The sequence below is a fragment of the Notamacropus eugenii genome, chromosome 4 (genome assembly GCF_028372415.1).
Source record: "Notamacropus eugenii isolate mMacEug1 chromosome 4, mMacEug1.pri_v2, whole genome shotgun sequence".
NCBI lineage: Eukaryota > Metazoa > Chordata > Mammalia > Diprotodontia > Macropodidae > Notamacropus > Notamacropus eugenii.
Window position 1 is genome coordinate 150157622 of NC_092875.1, and position 20018 is coordinate 150177639.

The 20018-nt window shown below is 39.3% G+C and overlaps 1 protein-coding gene across 1 annotated transcript; it reads left to right on the forward strand.

Annotated features, from left to right (window-relative positions):
- Nucleotides 1–1906: 1906 nt before the first annotated feature.
- Nucleotides 1907–10911, forward strand: ZNF706 (zinc finger protein 706). Its single transcript, XM_072606578.1, has 5 exons — nt 1907–1985; nt 2364–2615; nt 7070–7206; nt 8158–8265; nt 9001–10911. Exons 1-4 carry the CDS (start codon nt 1907–1909, stop codon nt 8251–8253), a joined length of 564 nt encoding a protein of 187 aa, XP_072462679.1. The 3' UTR covers nt 8254–8265; nt 9001–10911.
- Nucleotides 10912–20018: the final 9107 nt, after the last annotated feature.

Here is a 20018-nt window from a genome sequence, read left to right on the forward strand (position 1 = left end):
AAGCCTTAGTTAAGAGGCAAAGAGAGGTGCAAACAGTGCTGAATTCAGGAAATATCCTTTGAAGTCAAATACACAGAATATATAGGCAATTAATTGAAGCTAGGATTGTCTCTTGATTCCAGGATTCAAGCCCTCCTTATTCAATATTAGAAGAGATTCTTCTGGAGCTCAAGAATCATTACACGCTTTCTTTCTTTTTCTCTTGTCCTAAGAATGTCAAAAAAGGAGTACAATGAAAAGGTCCAAAAACGGGGAAATGCAAGTAGAATACTTCTCCAAGGCTAATGTATCTGAGAAGGCATGTGTATGTCTATGTGGAGTGGTGGGCTGTAAATGCGCTACGTCAGTTGTAGATCAGTTGGCAAAGAAGAAGAAAGCATATGAGCGGCAGCCTGAGGGTATATCCTTATCCAGAATGGAAAGGGTCTTAATTGCAAGGAATCCTATAAGGTACTAATAGTGTTGGGATATGTATATACACACACATACACATATGTGTGCATGTGTATTCACCTTTCTTCCAAAGAGTTCAGAGGTCTGTGAAGGTCTGAAATAAGCTTTCACTTCATAGGAAATAGAGGCTTGGACTTTATGGGAAATACAAACTCAAGCAGCTGTAAGATCTCTCACTATAATTATGTCTAAAGTTACATTTAAAATCTAAATAGTGGCATAATTCTTAATAGTACAGGATTATCTGAACAATAATACATTGATTACTGAGCTATAACTGTTTACTTACAAAACATTAAGATAAACATACATGTGTGTATACATAGATGTGTATGTCATTTATACATACACATAACCAGGTATGTGCATACCACTGCCCTCTTGCATGTACTGGGCAGTAAGCTAAAGGACCATAACATAATAGAAATGCCTCATATACCAGTAGATGATTAACAAATACTTATTTAATTAAACTGAATACAGTACAACTTAACCATAAATCTAAGTAGCATCCTTCTAATTACTGCATAGTTTCATACTGTTTATCTTGCTTAGGAGACCAGTTGTTGCTCATAACTATTGTCACATGCTGACTAGATCATGCTCATATTTCAGACTCCCATTCATCCTCCTCCCACAAAACTATTGTGCAGCTGTCACCAAAGCAACCAAGAGATTCAGCACTGCCCAGTAGTCTAAGCTGGCTAATTTTAAAATGCCATTGCTTCGAAATCTTCTCTCAACTTTCTGACTTCTGTCATTCTGCATGAATCCCATATTAAGCTGGTTCTTCATTTGTCGGCTAAAGATATTTAAACTACCAACCTACATGACAAAATTGTTCAAAACTGGACTGTAAATTCTTGTATGAAATTTCATGAAATAGAAGTTTTAGTAAATTATCAGATATCCTAAAGGAAGTCTCACCACTGGCTACGCCAGTATCCTAGAATCCTTCTCAGATGAATTTAACCAATTTTATTATCCCACCCCCTATAGCAAGCCAAATCAACAAGCTAATTTATTAAGGTTTATTATGTGCCAGATACTGGTGCTATCTATAGTCTAGGGAGACAAAAGACCAGAACAGGGGGGAGGGAAACCCCTCCCTCAGAGAGCTTACATTCTGGGAGGGACAACACGAATATTACATGAGTAAATACAAAATATATAGACATTAAAATTGAATAGGTGGGAAGTGGAGGGGAGTAGGTCACTGTAGTGGCTTTAAGCTAGGAAAGGCTTTTAAGAAGAGGCCTTTGAACTAAAAAAGGGAGGCAGGGATTTGGTGGCATTCTTACGTTTATTATTATTATTATCTGTTATGAGGCACTGTGCTAAGCACTGGGAATCCAAGAAAGCTAAAAAAAATACTCCCTGTTCTCAAGGGGCTCCCAGCTTCGTGAGGTGGAGGTGAGCAGTGAAGGGGATATGTGTGTGCAAAGGCGGGGAGATGCCAAGCCAGCGAACCGGAGAGGGGAGGCTTTGTGAGGAGCCAAGCGAGGCTGGGAAGCCTGGAAACGAACTGGGCGGTAGGAGGGACAGCCAGAGGCACCAACGCTCAACTTCCCTGGGGCTCCCGAGCTCTAGTCCTGGCAGGGGGTGGTCCTAGCAGGTAGAAGCCATCAGCGAATTAAGTGCCCAAGTCAGATACAGTGAGTTAGCCGGCGGTTAGCAGGCTGGGCCAGGAGCTGGCTTACACTTGCTTCTTTTCTCCTTCTTTCTGGGCTGGGCTGGTTCCCCCAGCACCCTGGATCGTAGGACCCCCGCTCCCACCCCACACACTCCTGCCTCATGGGGCGGAAGGGCTGAGCTCGGGCTCCGGGATTTGGGGGGCGGGAGGGGGGTGGCGTGAGGTAAGCCGAGGCCTGTGAGAGAACAAAGGCCGCCGGGTCCCTCTTAGAGGCTAGCCCGGGCCGGAGCTCCCCTCAGTCTGGTCCCGGTCTGGCGACTGATCCCGGGGAGCGGGCCTCCCCTCCCCTCATGCCCGGCCACCCACCAGCCTCAACCTCCACGCAGGACTCCCTTCCTCGGGACCGGCCCACACAGCCTGAGAATCTCCCGGCTCCCAAGCAGGCTTAGCAGCCGCCAGCCCTCGTCCCCCTTAGGTACTGTTAGGCGGAGGCCGCAGAGAGAGGCGGGTACCCGGGAGCTGCCCGGAGGTGAGCGGGCTAGTGAAGAGGAGGGAAATGGAGGGGGTGGGGGTGGGGCCGGGCAGGCTGCGGCGAAGGATGCGGGTGGAACTGCGGCTGCGCGGTTCTGGCAGGACCCGGCCTGGCTGCGCCTGAGGAGAGGGATTCGGTGAAACAAACACTCTCTCCGGGCCAGAGGGCTGGCAGTTCGTTCCAGATTAAATTCATTCCCCGCCTTCTGGGACTCTCAGGGGAAGGGGTACTCGGAAGCATGTCGAAAACACAGACTGAAGGCGACATCCCCTTCGGCACCTCTAGAAAGGTCGCTTTCGCTCGCCCCCTCCCCCCTGTTATGTAATAGGGATGTGCAGCCATTGGTCCGCGCCGACCGGAAAAGAGTCGGCGTGCGAGCGGAGGGGGGGGGGACAGAGGAGGGGGTCGGAGGGCGGAGCTGAAAGGAGAGAAGGGAGAGCGTGGAGGAGGGGGGGGGGCGCGCCTGGCGCGGGGGAAACCGGGAGAGCAGCCGCCGCCGCCGCCGCCGCCGCCGCCGCAGCAGCCGGGAAGTGTGGGCTGGCGTGCTCGCGCGCGTGTGCACGCGGCGCCGTAGGGTCTCGCTCTTCCGATTGAGGCGGGCGGGCGCGTGCGCGCGACGGGCGTGAAGCGCGGACTGTTGTGCGCTCTCTCTCTCTCCTCTCTCGGGCGGGCGGGTGGCGGCGGCGGCGGCGGCGGAGGAGGAGGCCGTGCGGGGAGCGCTCTCTCTCACTCAGTCCCTCCTCCCTCCCTCTCCCTCCCTCCCTCCCCCGCCCCCCAGCACCCTCGCCCCGCGCGGCGCCTCAGACGCCGGACTGTCCCAGCCCCGGTAAGCGGCCCCAGGCACCGCGGCGGCGGGAAAGAAGGGGTCGGGACGGGGAGGGCCGAGCGAAGGAGGCCGGGGCCCGGGCGGCAGGGGTGGGGGTGGGGGGCGGGCCGGCGGCTGCGGGAGGGCCTGAGACTGAAGGGGGCAGGTTTCGGGGAGCGTGGCCCTTGCTCGGGGTCAGTTTGGGAGGCGGAACTGAGCAAGGCTGGGGGGGGCCGGCGGAGGCGCACGGGACGGGCCGGCTCTCAGATGCCCCACGAGTGGTACTAGTAGGGGAGGTGGCGCGTGGGGTCCGCTTGTGAAATGGGGAGCCGAGAGAAGCCCCCCCACACCCTCCCTCCCGTGTGAAGAATGGCTCTGATCTCGGGCCGCCCCCGGGACCGGAAGGGCTTTTTTTAGGGGTGTCCAGATGGTGTGGGGAGAAGGCACTTAAACTCGATCCAAAAATACCAATCCCCTTTTATTTGTTTTGGTTTTGGACGGATTCTCTACCCCCCTCCCTCTTCTTTTTTTCTTAGGCCATCTTGTAAGGAAATTCATTTCTCTTATTCCCCCACCCCCATTTTGAAGCCCCTACAAAAAACCCAGTAAAGTGGCAGAGTTGGGGGAACTCTGAAGGTCGGGCCTTTGTAAATTACTTGTTGCCTTCCATTACTTTACGTTGTACCATTGTTTCATGATATCTGAGAAATGGGGGGATCCTTACTCTTATACTTTGGAATTAGTAGAAGACTTTGTTGACCCTCAAGTCTGGCCAAAGTCTTGCTATCCAGAAATAGATGTCAATGTTGCGATTCTACTTTCAAAAAGGAAATCACTTAGTATCAGAACTTGAGAAACTTCTCTCCCCTGTTTGCTTTTGCGTTTTATCTATCCAAAACCTGCCTCTTTAACTGTACGAGATGAGTAACATGGCTTTTCTTTTGGTCTGAAGGAGGCCATGAGAGTGCTTTTATTAAAATCTGTTATATGGTGATAATGATTTTATGTATATATATATTTTATCGATGTGTTTAATGAAGCGAGAATGCCTCCCTACCTTATAAAACTGGACATTGTTCTGTGAACTGGTGAGGTTACTTTGTATCACTCTACAAAAGTAATTAGTGTATTAGGCCTTTGAACAGAAAGGTACCATCCTAACAGCTTAGAGATTTCTTTCATCTTAAGAAACTTCTGGAATTCTGTTAGTGGCCTGCCATTTTAGGATAGGAAGTGCCACAGTGGAAAGGTTAAATATCTGAAAGGTTTAAAGGTTAAATCAAGGTAAATTTAAAAAGTACATTAAGTTACTGAAACACAAAAGAATGATAGTATTCTGTGTATGAGACACTATTGAGGCTTTAAGTCTGACATTACTGGAAACTACCTTTCAATTGATGCACAGTGGTCAAGACAACTTTCGTTGTAGTAGAAATAGTGATTTTAGTGGCATTAAATTTTGAAATAGAGCACACTTTTAAGTACCCCATAAATCCTAGATTACAAAAACACATGGATGAAGGAAGGGGTCCATATTGACACTCAGCTTGTAAAATCTACATATTACCAAATTACTTATGTAACCTTTTCTATCTGTGGTGAAAGGGAGGGTGGTGGTGAATTGCTTAAGATTAGGTTAGCGTGTTAAATATTTCTTAGATCTGTTACAAATATGTAACCTTGATAGAAAGGATTTAAACATTGGGGAAAACCTATTTGGCTTTTGATTTTCAATTTAAACCTAATGCTAAAGGCAGATTGTCTAAAAAAATGTACTTCAGGTTTCTGCTTTTGCTGTTAATTCTTTTGACATGACATCTACTTAAAATCACCTATATCATTTTATCTGGTAACATTAAGCAGGATTTGTTCAGGGCTAGTTGGATATGCATTCATCTATGTGTGAGTGGGTATATGTGTCTGTATGTAATATGAGAGGTTTAAACTTTCATTTTAGGATAATATATAGACATAAATTTAAAAGTATACTTATGGTCTACTTTAATACAGTTCTTTTAAGCTTATTTAGTCTAGGCACTTCATGAACTAAGAAAAAGGCTAGAGGCAGTAATAGAGCTGGCCTGGAAACCAGGAGGAGAGATCCTGGGTTCAAGTCCAGCCTCTGGAACTAGCTGTGACTGGGCAAATTACTTACCTTCTCAGTGATCTAGGACTGCAAGCTGCCCACAGAACTCGTGTGTGCCCTGATCCAGATTAAAATTAATTGGGTAAATGTTTAACAAAATAAAATATACATGAATAGTGTTCATTTGTGGTTTTCTCAAACATATGTTGCTGGCCAGGATCTGTTTCTAGGTAACCCTATATAGCCATAAGTTACATGGGAAGGTACCGGCTGGCATTGATATCAGGAGTTCCCTATACCAATAAAATGATAGATCAAGTTGATTGAAAAAACAACAAAACTTGACATACACATGCATCTCTATAGAGAGCTTTTTTGTAAGACTTAGTGTTTTACATATATTCCCTTGTATCTTTTAAATGACTTGCCTGACATCTAAGTGTCTGAAGCAGGATTATTTTTGAGTTTAAAAATAGTGGGAGGGTTTTTCCCCCTCAGGGAAGTGTAGCTATTTTTAGTATAATTTGAATGCTTTGGATCACCAGTATTTGTGGCGTGATAATAAAACAATAATTTTGTTCAGTCATTTCACTCGTGTTTTACTCTGGGACCTCATTTGGGATCAAAATGTTGGAGTGGTTTGTCATTTCTTTTTGTACTTCATTTTACAAGATGAGGAAACTGAGGCAACCTGGTTTAAGCAACTTGCCTATGGTCATGCAGGTAGTAAACGTCTGAGACCAGATTTGAGCTCAGGTCTTTGTGATTCCAGGCCTGCTTGTTCTATCCCCTTCAAAGTACTTACGTCAAAATGGTTTTGTGAGTTTGGTCAAGCAAGTAATAGTATCTATTTCATGGATGAGGAAACAAGGACTGAAAGGTGAAATAATTTACTAGTCAGGATCATGCAGTAGATAGACAGTGGCAGAATTTGAATTCAAACTCTAGATTTCTGGGTCCAAATGCTGTGCTTTCCCCCTACTATGTCTTATGGGTCTGTGGCAGATTACTTCTGCCTTTAATTATGGTAAAGCACGGAGAATGGATGAGTTTAGTTTTTAATTCTTCCACCTGGCCTATCTTTTGAAGTGGAGATTTCAGTAAGGCTTGAATATTATAAATTGAGTTAGCACTAGAAAGACTAATTTTTCAAGGGTGTTTTCTTTAGTATGTCATGCTATGAAACCTGAGTGTTCTTTCGAGAGAAGAATAATTACCACCTGCTGCTCCAATCTCCTCGTTATTTTGGGGCATTAGGTGACAGACAGATCTTGTTTCTCCTTAGTTGTAAGACTCAAGCCTCACATTTACTAAATGAAGGGAAAATTGCCAAAACACAGAATTGAAGAGAAATTTTTCATTGAAAAAAACATTAAAAATGCTAGTTAACTCAGATTTTTTTTATTTCATACTTAACTACTTTAATTCCAGACAGTAAAAAAAAAAAAAAGAAGGTAAAAAGTTAGAAGCAATGTCCTACTGATGATGTATTTTTGGCATTGCTTCTTAACAAATTAATCACTAGTACCTACATGTTAATAACTTTGTGTTTATTTATAGATATGGCTCGTGGACAGCAGAAGATTCAGTCTCAGCAGAAAAATGCCAAAAAACAAGCTGGACAGAAAAAGAAACAAGGACATGATCAGAAGGCTGCTGCTAAGGCTGCCTTGATATATACCTGCACTGTCTGTAGGGTAAGAAGGAGCTAAAAGGCCCAGAATTTCTGTGCACAGTTTTCCTATTACGTAGATAATTTATTTGTATAAAGTTGTAGTATCCATGATTACACTAGCACAATCCCTCAATATCACCTATTCTTCCCTCTAATCAGTTTTCATATTGCTGTCAAAATGATATTCCTTATACATAGAGCTTTCGTGTTAAATAAAAAAGTTGTCTTCTGGGCACATCAGTTGACAGCCTTGCAGGGAAATTCAAGTGAATCTCAGAATTGCCTTTAAAATTTGAACCTTAACTTCTTTGTGAGTTTATTCATAATTGTTGTATAGTCAAAGTGTGATGGCATAATTACGATGTTAACACATTAAGAACAGAGCAAGTTTAGTATGTGTAAATTGCTTTAAAAATGATGAGGGACATGATTGTAAGTATCAGGCCTAAGTCTCTTTCTGCCTTATTATTTGGACAAGAGGAGCTTTGAAAATTTATGAGAATGCAAGACAATGCACTACCTACTGCGTAAAAGGAAGGCCTTAGGCTGGCCACTAGTGGGAATAATGCTGGTCTGAGCATATTAAAGCTTAGTTGAAAGTACTACTGGAAATGGTCATTATGCTAGAACAACAAATGGAAGGTTGTTTATAAAATGGAATCATTATTAGAGTAGATGAAATGTTTTGCCCTTGCTAAGACATAGAATAGCACTGTTAAAAAGATTGAAGTAAAGAGTAATAATTTAGATTCTAATGTATGTGGTGGGAATTTTTTGTATGAAGAGAAATTTTGAAGTTGGATTAGAATCATTGTGTGGAAATGAGTGTATTCTAGTGTAGTCAGTATAAATTTAGTGAATACATGAAGTATTGCCTCTCTTGATTGTTAGTGTCTCAGTTTTTCTTCCACGATAACTAACTTTTTCTCTCTTCCATTTTTATCTTTTGCCTTTTCATTCTGTTACTCATTAGACACAAATGCCGGACCCCAAGACCTTCAAACAGCACTTTGAGAGCAAACATCCTAAGACTCCACTTCCTCCAGAATTGGCTGATGTTCAGGCATAAAGTTGTTTACAGGTCATTGATTTTTTTGTTTGTTTGTTTTAATGTCAAGGTTGTCCAAGACAGCATAATTATCTCCTAAAATTGTGAGATTAATTTGCCATATGGCATAAGACTTGTCTTACGAACTTCATAATTGTACAGAAAGATCATTTTGCAATACTTCAGACCATGTCTTCAGAACACCAAATCTATTTTAACTTGTACTACTACTGCTGCTGCCAAAATTAATAAATAAATAAATGAAAGAAAGGGGACTCTGGCCAGCCCTGGTCCTCCCGGAATGGAAAAGATAAATTAACTTGAAGAGAATAACTAATACAACTGTATTTTGAGAGACTTTGCTCCCTGAAATGATGCAGGCTAATGTAGGTGAGCAGGATTATGCAAGTATTTTACTTGGTGCATGTTGTGTTCTAGTATTATCGAAAAAATCCATTTATTGTAATTGCTAGAAAACAATCAATTTTCACTCTTGATGGTTTGTTTTGTATTCCCCTACCCCCCTCCACCCCCATGACATGCATACTCTTTTAAACTGTCTCTTAGTAAACCAGTCACAGATCTGTTTTTGGGGTAGTAAAAATCCAATTAGCTGTAAAGATCAACTGAATCTAGAGACTACTGTTCTATAAAACTCATTGTCACATGTCTGGTTTATTTCTTTCTTTGGCAGTGTAAAAGCAGTGTAGAAGAGTAGTGTTGTGTAACAGTTGCATTCACTGAAAAGCTATTCTTATATTTTTGTAGGTGAATTCATGGCACCTATTGACTCTTCTACTATCTCAGACCTTAGGTAACAAACCTGCAGCTGCTTTTCTAACAAACTGTTGATCAGCAAAAATAAGGGGGCTACAGAAACACTCATTTTTATGCTGTTCCCTTTTGGGCTTCATGCAAAGACAATTCTGTGTAAATGTACAGTTGGGCCCTGATTTGGAAATCCTGAAAATCAGTCCATCCTTGTTATAAAAATTTTTTTACAATTGTAATTATATTGATGTTCATATTGTGTAAAATAACTCATTTAATAAAGTAGTACTTTGATTTTACAACATTACAGGATAAATGCTTGTAGAAGTTCTGTTCCACCTTTACGCATATGCCTTAAAATCTAAAGAAGACATCAATTAGAATAGCAAATGCTTTGCTTCTACCCCCTTTCCCATCAAGTTTGTTGGTTATTCCTACTAAAGCAGACTTATTCAATATTACATGTATTCCTATCATATTATTTTAGGTAGCCAGCTAATGAAACAAAAGAAGCATTGATTAACTGCCGTCATTGTACACTTGATAAATATTTTAATTTGTAGGTTCATTTAGTAAAACTCCTTAAGAATTATGTGCCATTCCCCCTTTTTCAGTTGTGCCTGTATTGGGTATGCCAGTGCTGAAAACAACTTGAAACAGGTTCTGAGAAAGGACTTGCGAATTTGACAAAATAATCCTTTTCTTGCTGGCTCTGAATTGGAATGTAAATTAAATTATTGGCTAAAGAACACCTTACAAGTGTTTGATAAGATCAAAGGAACTGAGTTTTCCTCATGAAAATAAGGTTCTAAAGTATGTATCTGTCATAATGAAAGAGGTGAAAAATTATTTAACCATTTTATGTAATATTAAGCTTGGAGAATTTATAACTATAAACTGATCTGTCTTCAGTCTGTAATATTAGATCTCAGAATTATTCTAGATGTTTTTAAATTGAAGGTTGCACTTCTGAAAGGATTATCTTAAATATTTGCCAAAATCATTGGAAAATGAATTAGTTTAAATGGGCTAGTTTTGTGGCCTGTAAATGTCTTTAATAGGAAGAATGGAATGGCATACTTAAGCTAAGTACCCACATGGTGTCATTGCCTTTAAGAGTATATTTTGGTTTTATTTTTAAACTCTAAAAGGCCATATACATTGGATTTGGGTTAAGAGCCTAAAAACAGTTTTACACCCATAGACTTGTTATATAGGTATGTTAAAGTATTTGTGGAGAAGAGAACTCAAATGAAGTTAAATCCTGCCAGGTGAAGAGAGGCTATGTTTAAAAATTGATTCTTAACGATTTATTCTCATCAGAACTGCAAGATTAAATTTGTTAATAGTGTCCATTTTAACTGATTCAATTTTTTTTAAATGTAATAGGAAGAACAGTACTCAGATGTAAACTTAGGGAATAGTAGCACACACTAGTAGCCAGATCTTATGGATACCAGATTCTATCCTTTAACTGTCACTGCAGATCTTTCCTATAGTTTTGCATTATCTGCTACATTGTATGTACTATTACTGTTTAAAATGGTTTTAAGAGAAAGATGTGATGATCTGATGGAGATAATTCATAAGAAAACTCTATTGTTCACCTGACCAAAAGAAAATTTTTTAGTACCCTTTTCCATTCCCTAAATGTTACATCATTTGATTATATGGTATCTTGATACTGATTTACCAGAATGCAAGAATTTTGCCTTTATTCATGTGCTGGATGTTAATTCTGGTTAATTTCAGTTAAAAGGAAGTATTCTGAGCATATATATGTTTTTTCAATGTTTAATGAAGTGTTTTTTCATTTAAAAATCTTCATCTTTGAATTTCAGTTTTTCTTTTGGTTGCCTTACTAATTGTATAATTTTTTTAATAAAAGGTTTTTATGTTTGTATTCAATTCGTTATGAGAAGCTAAAGAATTACATTTAAAGCTGTATCACAGTGATAGGAAAAATAGCTGCATTTATCTTGCGTAAAACCTTTAATTCTCAGACTTGATATGTGAATTGTTCAATCAGCTATTCTTTTTGGTTGTTGTGTGTAAGTTAAATCTTCAGCAGGGGAAAATCTTAAAATTTCAGAGCCCTAACTAAATATTTTTGTAATTTGGAGATTCTATAACACATCTAATTGTCATGATGTCTTCAAAAGGTTTAATAAAATATATCGAGGGAGGATTTTTTTTTTTCGATTTATAAGTAGGCATCAGTTGCCGAAGGGAGTGGGGTTAATAGTATATTTGTTTCCACTCTTCATATGACTATACCCCCTGTTAACTGACACACTGGAGGCTCAGTTGTGTGCTGTAATGTCTTATTAAAGAAAATATTAAAGAAAATAAAGTAGTGTAAAATCTATTTCTTGCCTGTTACCAAAGAGGTTTTTCTCTTTATCCTCCTCCCTTTTAATTTAGGGGGCTATTCAGCTTTTGAGTGAAATTCACTATAGCTATTTCTAAAACAAGTTCTGGAGTGGCAGGAGGCCGAGGCCTCTTTTATTTCCTATGCTTTTCTTGACAACACACAATCAGAAGTTCCTTTGGTTCTTGAGAGAGTACCTTTTTTAAGACTGAGAAAGGGTAATTGGATCTCTCTTTCTTAGGCCTTTTCTGACTGAGACATTTGGGAGGAGAAGGAAGACCTAATGTCAACATTCTAAAACCATTAGCACTAAAAACAAAAGTTTGCTTAGGTTAGTAAAATGTTTTTGATTAAACAAGTTCCTGATGACCTTGACAATATTTTGAAATGCCAACTTAGAAGTAAAAAGCTTCATTTTAAAAGCACAGGGCAGCTAATTAAACCCTCTTACACTTAGGTGCACTAGAATAAGAAAAGCACTGCTTTAAGACAAAAAAAAGTCATTTATAGATTAAAGATTTTAGCCCTTTTGACAGTTCTTTTGTTAATGTCTGGAATGCAATGAATCTCACTAAAGGAGATAACTTATATTGGTGAAAAATTTTGAGTTGGAGAATTACCAACAAAATACCCAGTTAGATCATTACAGCACTGAGAGAACTTTGAGCCTAGTAAATTTTGTGTCTAGAGCCCTAGGAGTCAATTGATCTGGTTCATTGCTTTATAATGACCTTGGGAAAATCTGCACCTCCCCATACTCTTAAAATGAGATTGGACGGAAATACCTTTTAAGTTATCCAGTTTTAAATTATAGATTAAATCACTTAACCTCTCAGCTTTACTCTCCTCACCTATAAAATGGGAATAAAACTTTTATCTTACGAGATTTGATTGCAGTCCCTGGAAAATTGGCGTTAATAATTATCTTAAAACTTTAGTTAAGATATTTGAAGTAGGTTAAATGTTTATTTTTATTTTTGATTTTAGCTTTTTTTTTTGTAATACAAGATACATTACAACCCCTTTTGGAATACCACATTCTGAGTCAGGAAGTATTCAGAGTTGTTACACTTCCACTACCTTAACAGGTAGTATTTTCTTAGGGGAGGCAGTAACTGTTTTTAAGTACACTGAATACCAACAGGAGGGTTGTTTGCTATAATAAACCAGAAATCTCATGTACCAAAAACTAAACCTTTATGGGCATTTCAGAAAATCAGCTTTTTTCAGTTTTCAGCACTAGGCTACAATTTATAGCCGTTTCCATTGCTATGTTTGGGAAACTAGGAAACTTGGGTTTTAAATTCAGTTTGCATTTCTAAATGATTAAACTGAAAGTCAGTATTTTTCACTTTTATATCTTTTCTTTAGTTCAACTGTTTATATGTGTGTGTATATACACACACAGCATATGCATATACAACGTTACTGTCCTGAGCTTTTCACACTAAAATGAGAATTTTTGAGTGTATATAATGTAACTTAAACTAATTTTCAGCAAAAATCAATTATTTAAGTTACTATATTTAAGTACCACATATACACACACACGTATAATTATGTGCTCCCTATCAAAATACTAGGTTTACGTATATGCAGAATCTAATTTTATTGCTGGAAGTACTAGGACAACATTGTCAAAAACATTTTTCCCTGTGGTGCAGTCTCGCCACATGAACTGTGAGAAGAGTGAAGCAAAGTAATAGAAAGCCAAGGTGTTATAAGACTTAAGTAGTTAGTTGTATGAGTTTGAGGAATCTCTAATCTTCAGTCTTACTTCCTTATCTATAAAATGGAAATATCTGCCTGAAGACTGAAAAAGGCAAATGTAAGTAGAACACTGGATTTGGAAGTCTGAACGCATACCTTCAGAGTATGGCTCGCTAACTTACTACCTTTGGAGACCTTTGGGGAAATCACCTCACCCTCTGGGTCTCCAAAGGTCCAGTTTATCTGTAAGATGGTGGTACTAAATGATTTCCAAGGTCCAGGATTTGTGATTCTGTATCTGCATCATACTTTTAATAAAGTTTTTGATAATCTGATTTTAAAATATCAGTTTAATAACACTGAAATTGCCAAGGGGGGTAGGGAAAAATGGAGGGGTTGCCTTTTTTTTTCTTTTTGGCATAGCCAGCCAAGGTAATTTTTTGATGATAAAATTAAGACTAAATTACTGTTAGTACTGCTTGCTTTTCCAGGAAGGCCTTTGAACTACATTATATGATATTTACTTGTTAGTTAAAACATTTGAAGTCAACTTAAAGTAAGTACTTTTAAGCAATGAGCCTTAATGCTTTAAAGATGTAAAAATAGGTATTTTGGTATTGATGGTTCAAAACTGTAACGTGCTAATAAGATCTGAAGTTAAAATATTACACAAATTTATCCTGTTGGACAATGTTTAGTTTTTTGATTTGTATACTTTTTCTTTGGTTGTTTTCCACATTTTTCCTTATACTTTTTTAGTCACTCATTATATACTAAAAATGAGAAAACTGCATACTGAGCTTTCTTAAGGGTTAGTACACCTTTGGATATATTTTCAGTTTACTCATTAAAAATATTGTCACTAAGACTTAAGATGTCTTCTAAACTTGGTTTTAGAAATAATCTTACACTTTGAATCTAATGTATTTTCTACTTACAGATCTTTCATAGTACATTCTTACATTATAGTTAAGTGTTATGTCATTAGTAATTTTCCTTTCCTTGGGGCTGTTTAACCACTTGGAATGATATAGCTAATTTTAAATTCTATTTTCAGAGCTATTATGAGCAGTATTTGTATCTGCAAATATATACACATTACTTTGTATTTGATTAGCAATTTACAAGTTATATTCCTGATAGCATAATACATCCTCCCTGGACTTGTGAAAAGTGCATTTAGAACTGATAATCTTTGTAAACTTAAAGATTGCTATGCATGGAAAAAGGTAATGAGTCAGTGTCTAATGTCCCTTTTATCTCCTTTATTTGGTGTCTTGATTTTTTTTCCAGACCCCAGGACTTTTCCCTGTTCAGTTGGCCTCAGAATGCTTTTCACAGTTGTCACTTCCAAGAAGGCTTCTTTCTCTGTGTAATAGCCACTATTCTAACATAAATGCCATTTTCACTCTCTCATATAGCACTTTGGGTACCAAGTTTAAATTCCAAAGATGGTAGTTACACTGTCACAGATAGAGAAAATGCTGGCAGAAATCTGTTCTGGTTTCTGTCTGCTGTCCTTCCGTCTATCAGTACTTTGAGAATGGTCTGACTTAGTTGGGTCTCTCTTGTACCAAACTTTTTCCAAAATTATTTTGCCCTTTGCTAGTTTTAATTTTGTGAGAGAGTTATGCTTATAGTCTTCCACCATCCTGTTAAAATTTTCCCAGTGTATCTGTATGCAGATAGCATTGTATTAATTGCATGAAGTTCAAGAATATGACAGAGCTTCCTAAATGGTATTCACAACCTCTGAACAGTTAGACCTAAAAATCCTCACAGGGAAAACCGAAGTGGATCAGTATTTCCCAGACTAATAACGTAATGGTCTGTGGCCCAAGCTTTAGCGTGGTATAGGTAAGGCAGTGTATTGATGTAGAACTTAGCTGATGCATATACTTTGCACCCAAAAATCTTTAACAATATTCTCCCATTGATGCTCCATGACTGCTAGTCATAGAGCAGCACTAATAATCTGAACAACAGCAATAGCATGAAAACCACAGTGGTGGGACACTGTATTAATAGACTGAAGCATATTGCTAACAGGTTGCACCCAGGAAACAACACAAAAAGATAGCCAGGAAATGCATGATCTGAGAAAGGAAGTGGGATGTTCCCCCAGTAGAGAAAATAATCATTTGTTGCTCGCTAGTCCAAGGGCTTCACTGTTGTCTATGAAATGTTAAACTACTCAGAGGAAGGACCTCCAGCATATTAGGTAGATTTATAGTAGGATCTATGCCATTGGCAAAAGTACCCACAGTGAAATAATTGATTGAAATAATACTTTGACACGGTGATGCTATGTACTGTCACACATATATATGTATATGTATTGAGTTAAGTTGTTTTCAAAGTCACTGGGGAAAGGTAGTGCAGACTCATTCAAGCTTGCCATGTGGCATAGTAGAATGCTGAACTTTAAGTCAAGACAAACTAGGTTTCAAATAGCCACTTTGACTCTTAGCTGTATAACAACTCTAGCTAATAATCATTTTACTTCTCTGCTCCAGTTTATTCATCTGTAAAATGGAGATAATACCTGTAATACTAATTTCACAAGATTGTTATGAGGCTCAGATGAACTCTCTGTTAAAATGCTTTGTTGTAAATATCGAAGTACTGGAGAAATTTCACTCAATAAGCAGTTATTAAATGCCTGTTATGTGCCAGGCACCAGGATAAGCACTGGGGATACCAAGAAAGGCAAAAGATGCCCCTATTCTCAAGTAGTTCAGTCTAATGGAGACAAATGGAAACAGCTTTCTACAAACAAAAGACAAACAGGATAAATTGGAGATAATCAATAGGGGAAAGGCACCAGCACTGAGAGGGTGGTCAGGAAAAATTTGTAGAAGTCAGAATTTTAGCTGAGACTTGAGGGAAGCCAGGAGGTGGATTTAAGGTGGGGGGATATTCTAGGTATGGAGAACCTACCTAGAGAGAATGACTATACCCAGAGTTTGTCTTGTGAGAGGAAAGGCAAGGAAGCCAGTCACTGAATTGTAGAGTACAGATAAAAGCATCTCTGCTTATTTTTTTAAAGGGCCATGTTTTAACAATTGCACTAATAGCTGCCTGTGCATAAAATATCAAATGCAGAAACATTATGGATATTTCCTTCAGTTTAAATACGTGGACTCAAAATATTTAGCCTAGGGAAAAGACTTAAATGGGGACATGATCGCTCCCTTTGATCATCCTACTCTGCTTAGTCCCAGAGAACTATACTAGAAACAATGGGTGGAAGTTGCAAAGGGACAATCTTGGTAGAAGGTAAATTGCTAGCAATTACACTTGAGATGGGCTGTCTCCCACCAGACAGAGCACTGGTTTCTCCCCTTCTGCCCTCCTATTGTAGGTCTTCAAGCAAAGGCTGGATGACTGCTTTGCAGGGGATGTAGAAAGGATTTGCATTAAAGTATGAGCTGGACTAGAGAGCCTTTAAGTTTCCTTGAGTAACTTAAGATTTCATGATCATGTGTTACTGACATGAAAGCTACAATGCTATCTTTATTGAATATGCGTAATATTTCTTATTTTATAATGTTTGATGTAAACAGTTTCCCAACAATTCAACACCGTCTCTTTTGAAGTTTGTAGCAGAGGATGCTACAGATATCTTTGTGGACAATTGTAATCTTATAGACCGGATAATTACAGTCATATGAATTCAGAACCAATTGAATAGACCCAAGAAAGTAAGGAGTAGATCAGTATTGATCTGGAGATATCTGAGTCCCTGTCTTTGGCCCTATTCTGCTCAGTATTTTTGACAGTAGTTTGGATGAAGATAAATTATGACACACTTACCAAATTTGCAGACAGCACAAAAGCCAGAGGGATAGCTTCTAAGTTGGATGACAAAATTGGATTGGAAAAGGAATTTGTTAAGGCTGAAATTCACAAGAAAATTTAACAGGGAGAGGTAAAAGTCCTCTGCTTAGGACTGGCATCATGGTCCTAGTGTAGAGTCCTCAATTTGTAGTCAGAGCAATGAGGTTAAAATTTTGGCCCTTTTACCTTTAGCTGCCCTTTGTGACTTTGAAGTTACTTACACTGGGCACTAATTAAATTAGAGGATTGGGACTAAATTGTCTCTATGACCCCTTCTAACTGCTACCCAGGTAATTGCCATGCATATGGTAAGTACTTGTAGTTAGCAGGAGGAATGGTCAAATACAAGTTAGTAGAATTGTTCAGCTTGGCCCCAGAAGGCAGAACTAGGAGTCATAGGTCAAAGTTGCAAAGAGACAAATTTGGGCTTGTTATGAGAGAAATCTTCATAAATAATCAGTTTTCCCAAAAACGAGTGGGTCACCCAGGAAAATTCCTCTTCACTATGGATTCCTTGTCCCCAGAGAATTTCTGTGCAAAGGCTAGAATACCACTTGTCCATGATGTTATTGCAGTAATTCTTATTCAAGGGGAATAGAATAGTGTCTAGTCCCAACTTTCCTGAGGCCCCTTCCATTGAACTCAGATTCTGTGGTTATAAAAATGCCCTTTGATTTTTCCCAATACCAATATTGCCTTTCTCCTGCCCCCTCCCCCATTACAATGAAACCTTGTTAATTTGATTGTTTTATTGTTGATAATAATAACATGGGTAGTGTAGTACTTTTAGCCCTTGTGTATTGGGAAACCTTGGCTGTCTTAGGGGGAAAAAAAAGCAGAGGTTCTTAATCTTGGGGGGGTTCTTCAGTTTGTTTTTAAAATCTTTTGATAGCATCTCAATGTAATTGGTTACCTTTGTATTTTTGTGTATTTTATTTTGTGCATTTAAAAACAATTTTCTGAGGATTTCCTAGACTTCCACAGGGTCCAGAACATACATAACACACACATGCTCGAACGCATGCACACATACACAGAGTTTAAGAATCTTTGGCAGTATACTACTTCCTTTAGATTGTGTCATACTCAACATTTTCTCCAGTTATCCTATCTCCTGCTCTATTAAGAGTTAAAGATGCTTCTCATTATTCCCTTAGGATTCCATACCTTAAGAAATTTAAGTTGCTAATCATCAATAAACTGATTCACAGGAGGGTACTGGTAGCTGATAATGGCAAAAATGTTAACTCTTTTAGAGCTCTAATCCTTAACCTAAAGCAATGCATCTGTAATAATTGGTGATTTCACTCCTTTTTCAAACTGATACATTTTGGAGATGGTATATTTTTTGTCAGTATTATACCAGATTTTTTGCAATCCCCCCGGCCCACAAAAAAAAAATGGGGTCACAAAGAGTCTAATACAACTGAAAGATGACTGAACAACATTTATTTGTGTGCGCTCCCTCCCCCATTAGACTGGGAACTCCTTGAGACAGGAATTGTCTTTTGCCTCTTTGTACTTAGCACCATGCTTGCACATGGCAGGCATTTAATAAATGCCTATTGACTCACTTGATAGAGATGTAGTTTGTTTCTTTAAAATTCTGTAGAAAGCCATATTGAGATGTGGCTGACAAAATAGTGAATTTATGGAGTCTTGGGATATGCTTTAAGTGCTAGGGAGATAATATGATTCATCCCACTATGTACTCTGCTTTAGTTGACCACATCTGGAGCAATATGTTCAGTTCTGGGTTCTGTATATTAGAAATTATACTGAACAGGGATGGTTGGAGGAAGACTGGAAATTCCTCTCAGGATTAGTATGTCTTCTCCATGCCAACTCCTGCCCTTATGCTTGGGGATGATAATACATGCTGAAGTCTTGCCAAATATCATGGCAGTTCATTAACCTTCAAGTCTAGAGCTTTAGTCCACTTCAGCCACTCATGGAGATGAAGATGATGACACCTTTGATATCTCCATTACCCTCAAGTATTCCACCATCTAGAACACTGAAATTCTTCCCACTGACCACAATGTTCTGTCCTATTTCTCCCTGTACCCCACCCCATTCTCATCTTAATGACCATGCATGTCCCCCAAGGCTTTCTTTAACCAGAGCTCTTCTCTCTTTCACCTGCTTGATGTCATCAGCTCCCAAGAATCCAATGATCATCTGTATTATACATGAGTCTTCAGCTTCATTTACCCAGCCCTAACCACTCTCCTGAGTCTTACATCTCCAGCTGTGTCCTAGACATCTCAAAACTGATTATCTCATAGACAAGTTGAACTCAACATATCCAAAACTGAACTCATCTTTCCTCTCACATACTCTCTTCCAAAAGTCCCTATTACTGTTGTGGGCACTAACTTCTTCCCAGTTATCTGAGCTCAAAAGCTAGGTGTCATTATGGACTCTTCCCTCTCGTTTCACATATCCAACCTGTTGTTGATACTACCTTCACGTCACTGACACTTTTTTCACATTTCTAACACGGCTACCACCCTGGTGCCTGAACTACTGCAATAGCCTTTTCAGTCAGCATTCCTGCTTCAGCTCTCCCATGGTAGTTCATCTTCCTGAAGTGCAGGTCTGATGATGTCACTCCTCACTCAAGAAATGAGCAGCTCCCTGTTAACTCCAGAGGCAAATATAAAATCTCTGTTTTGCATTTAAGGCCCCGCACAACCTGACCCCTTCCTGCTTTCCTAGTCTTCTTACATCTAACTCCTAACACTGGCCTCTGGCGTTCCTCAAGCAAGAGACTCCATTTCCTTACTATACATCTATCTATTCACTGTTCCTCATATTTGGAACGTATTCCCTTGTCATCTCAGTCTCCTGACTTCTTTGGTTTCCTCTAATTTTCAGCTAAAATCTCATCTGCATAAAGACTTTCCCAGTCCTCCCCCCCACCCCCTTTAATGTGAATACCTTCCTTTTGAAATTATCTCCAATTAATCCTGTATACACACACACACACACACACACACACACACACACACACACATACACACACACATATATATTTTAGGCACTTAATAAATGCCTGTTGACTGACTATTGACTAAGACTTCATCCTCCT

What these genes read in the sequence shown, in the direction of transcription:
- ZNF706 (XM_072606578.1), top strand. Translation starts at nt 1,907, where the DNA reads ATGCCAAGCCAGCGAACCGGAGAGGGGAGGCTTTGTGAGGAGCCAAGC. An exon ending in GCCTGGAAACGAACTGGGCG is followed by an intron (nt 1,986 to 2,363) that starts GTAGGAGGGACA and finishes CTTAGAGGCTAG; the next exon opens with CCCGGGCCGGAGCTCCCCTC. An exon ending in TACCCGGGAGCTGCCCGGAG is followed by an intron (nt 2,616 to 7,069) that starts GTGAGCGGGCTA and finishes GTTTATTTATAG; the next exon opens with ATATGGCTCGTGGACAGCAG.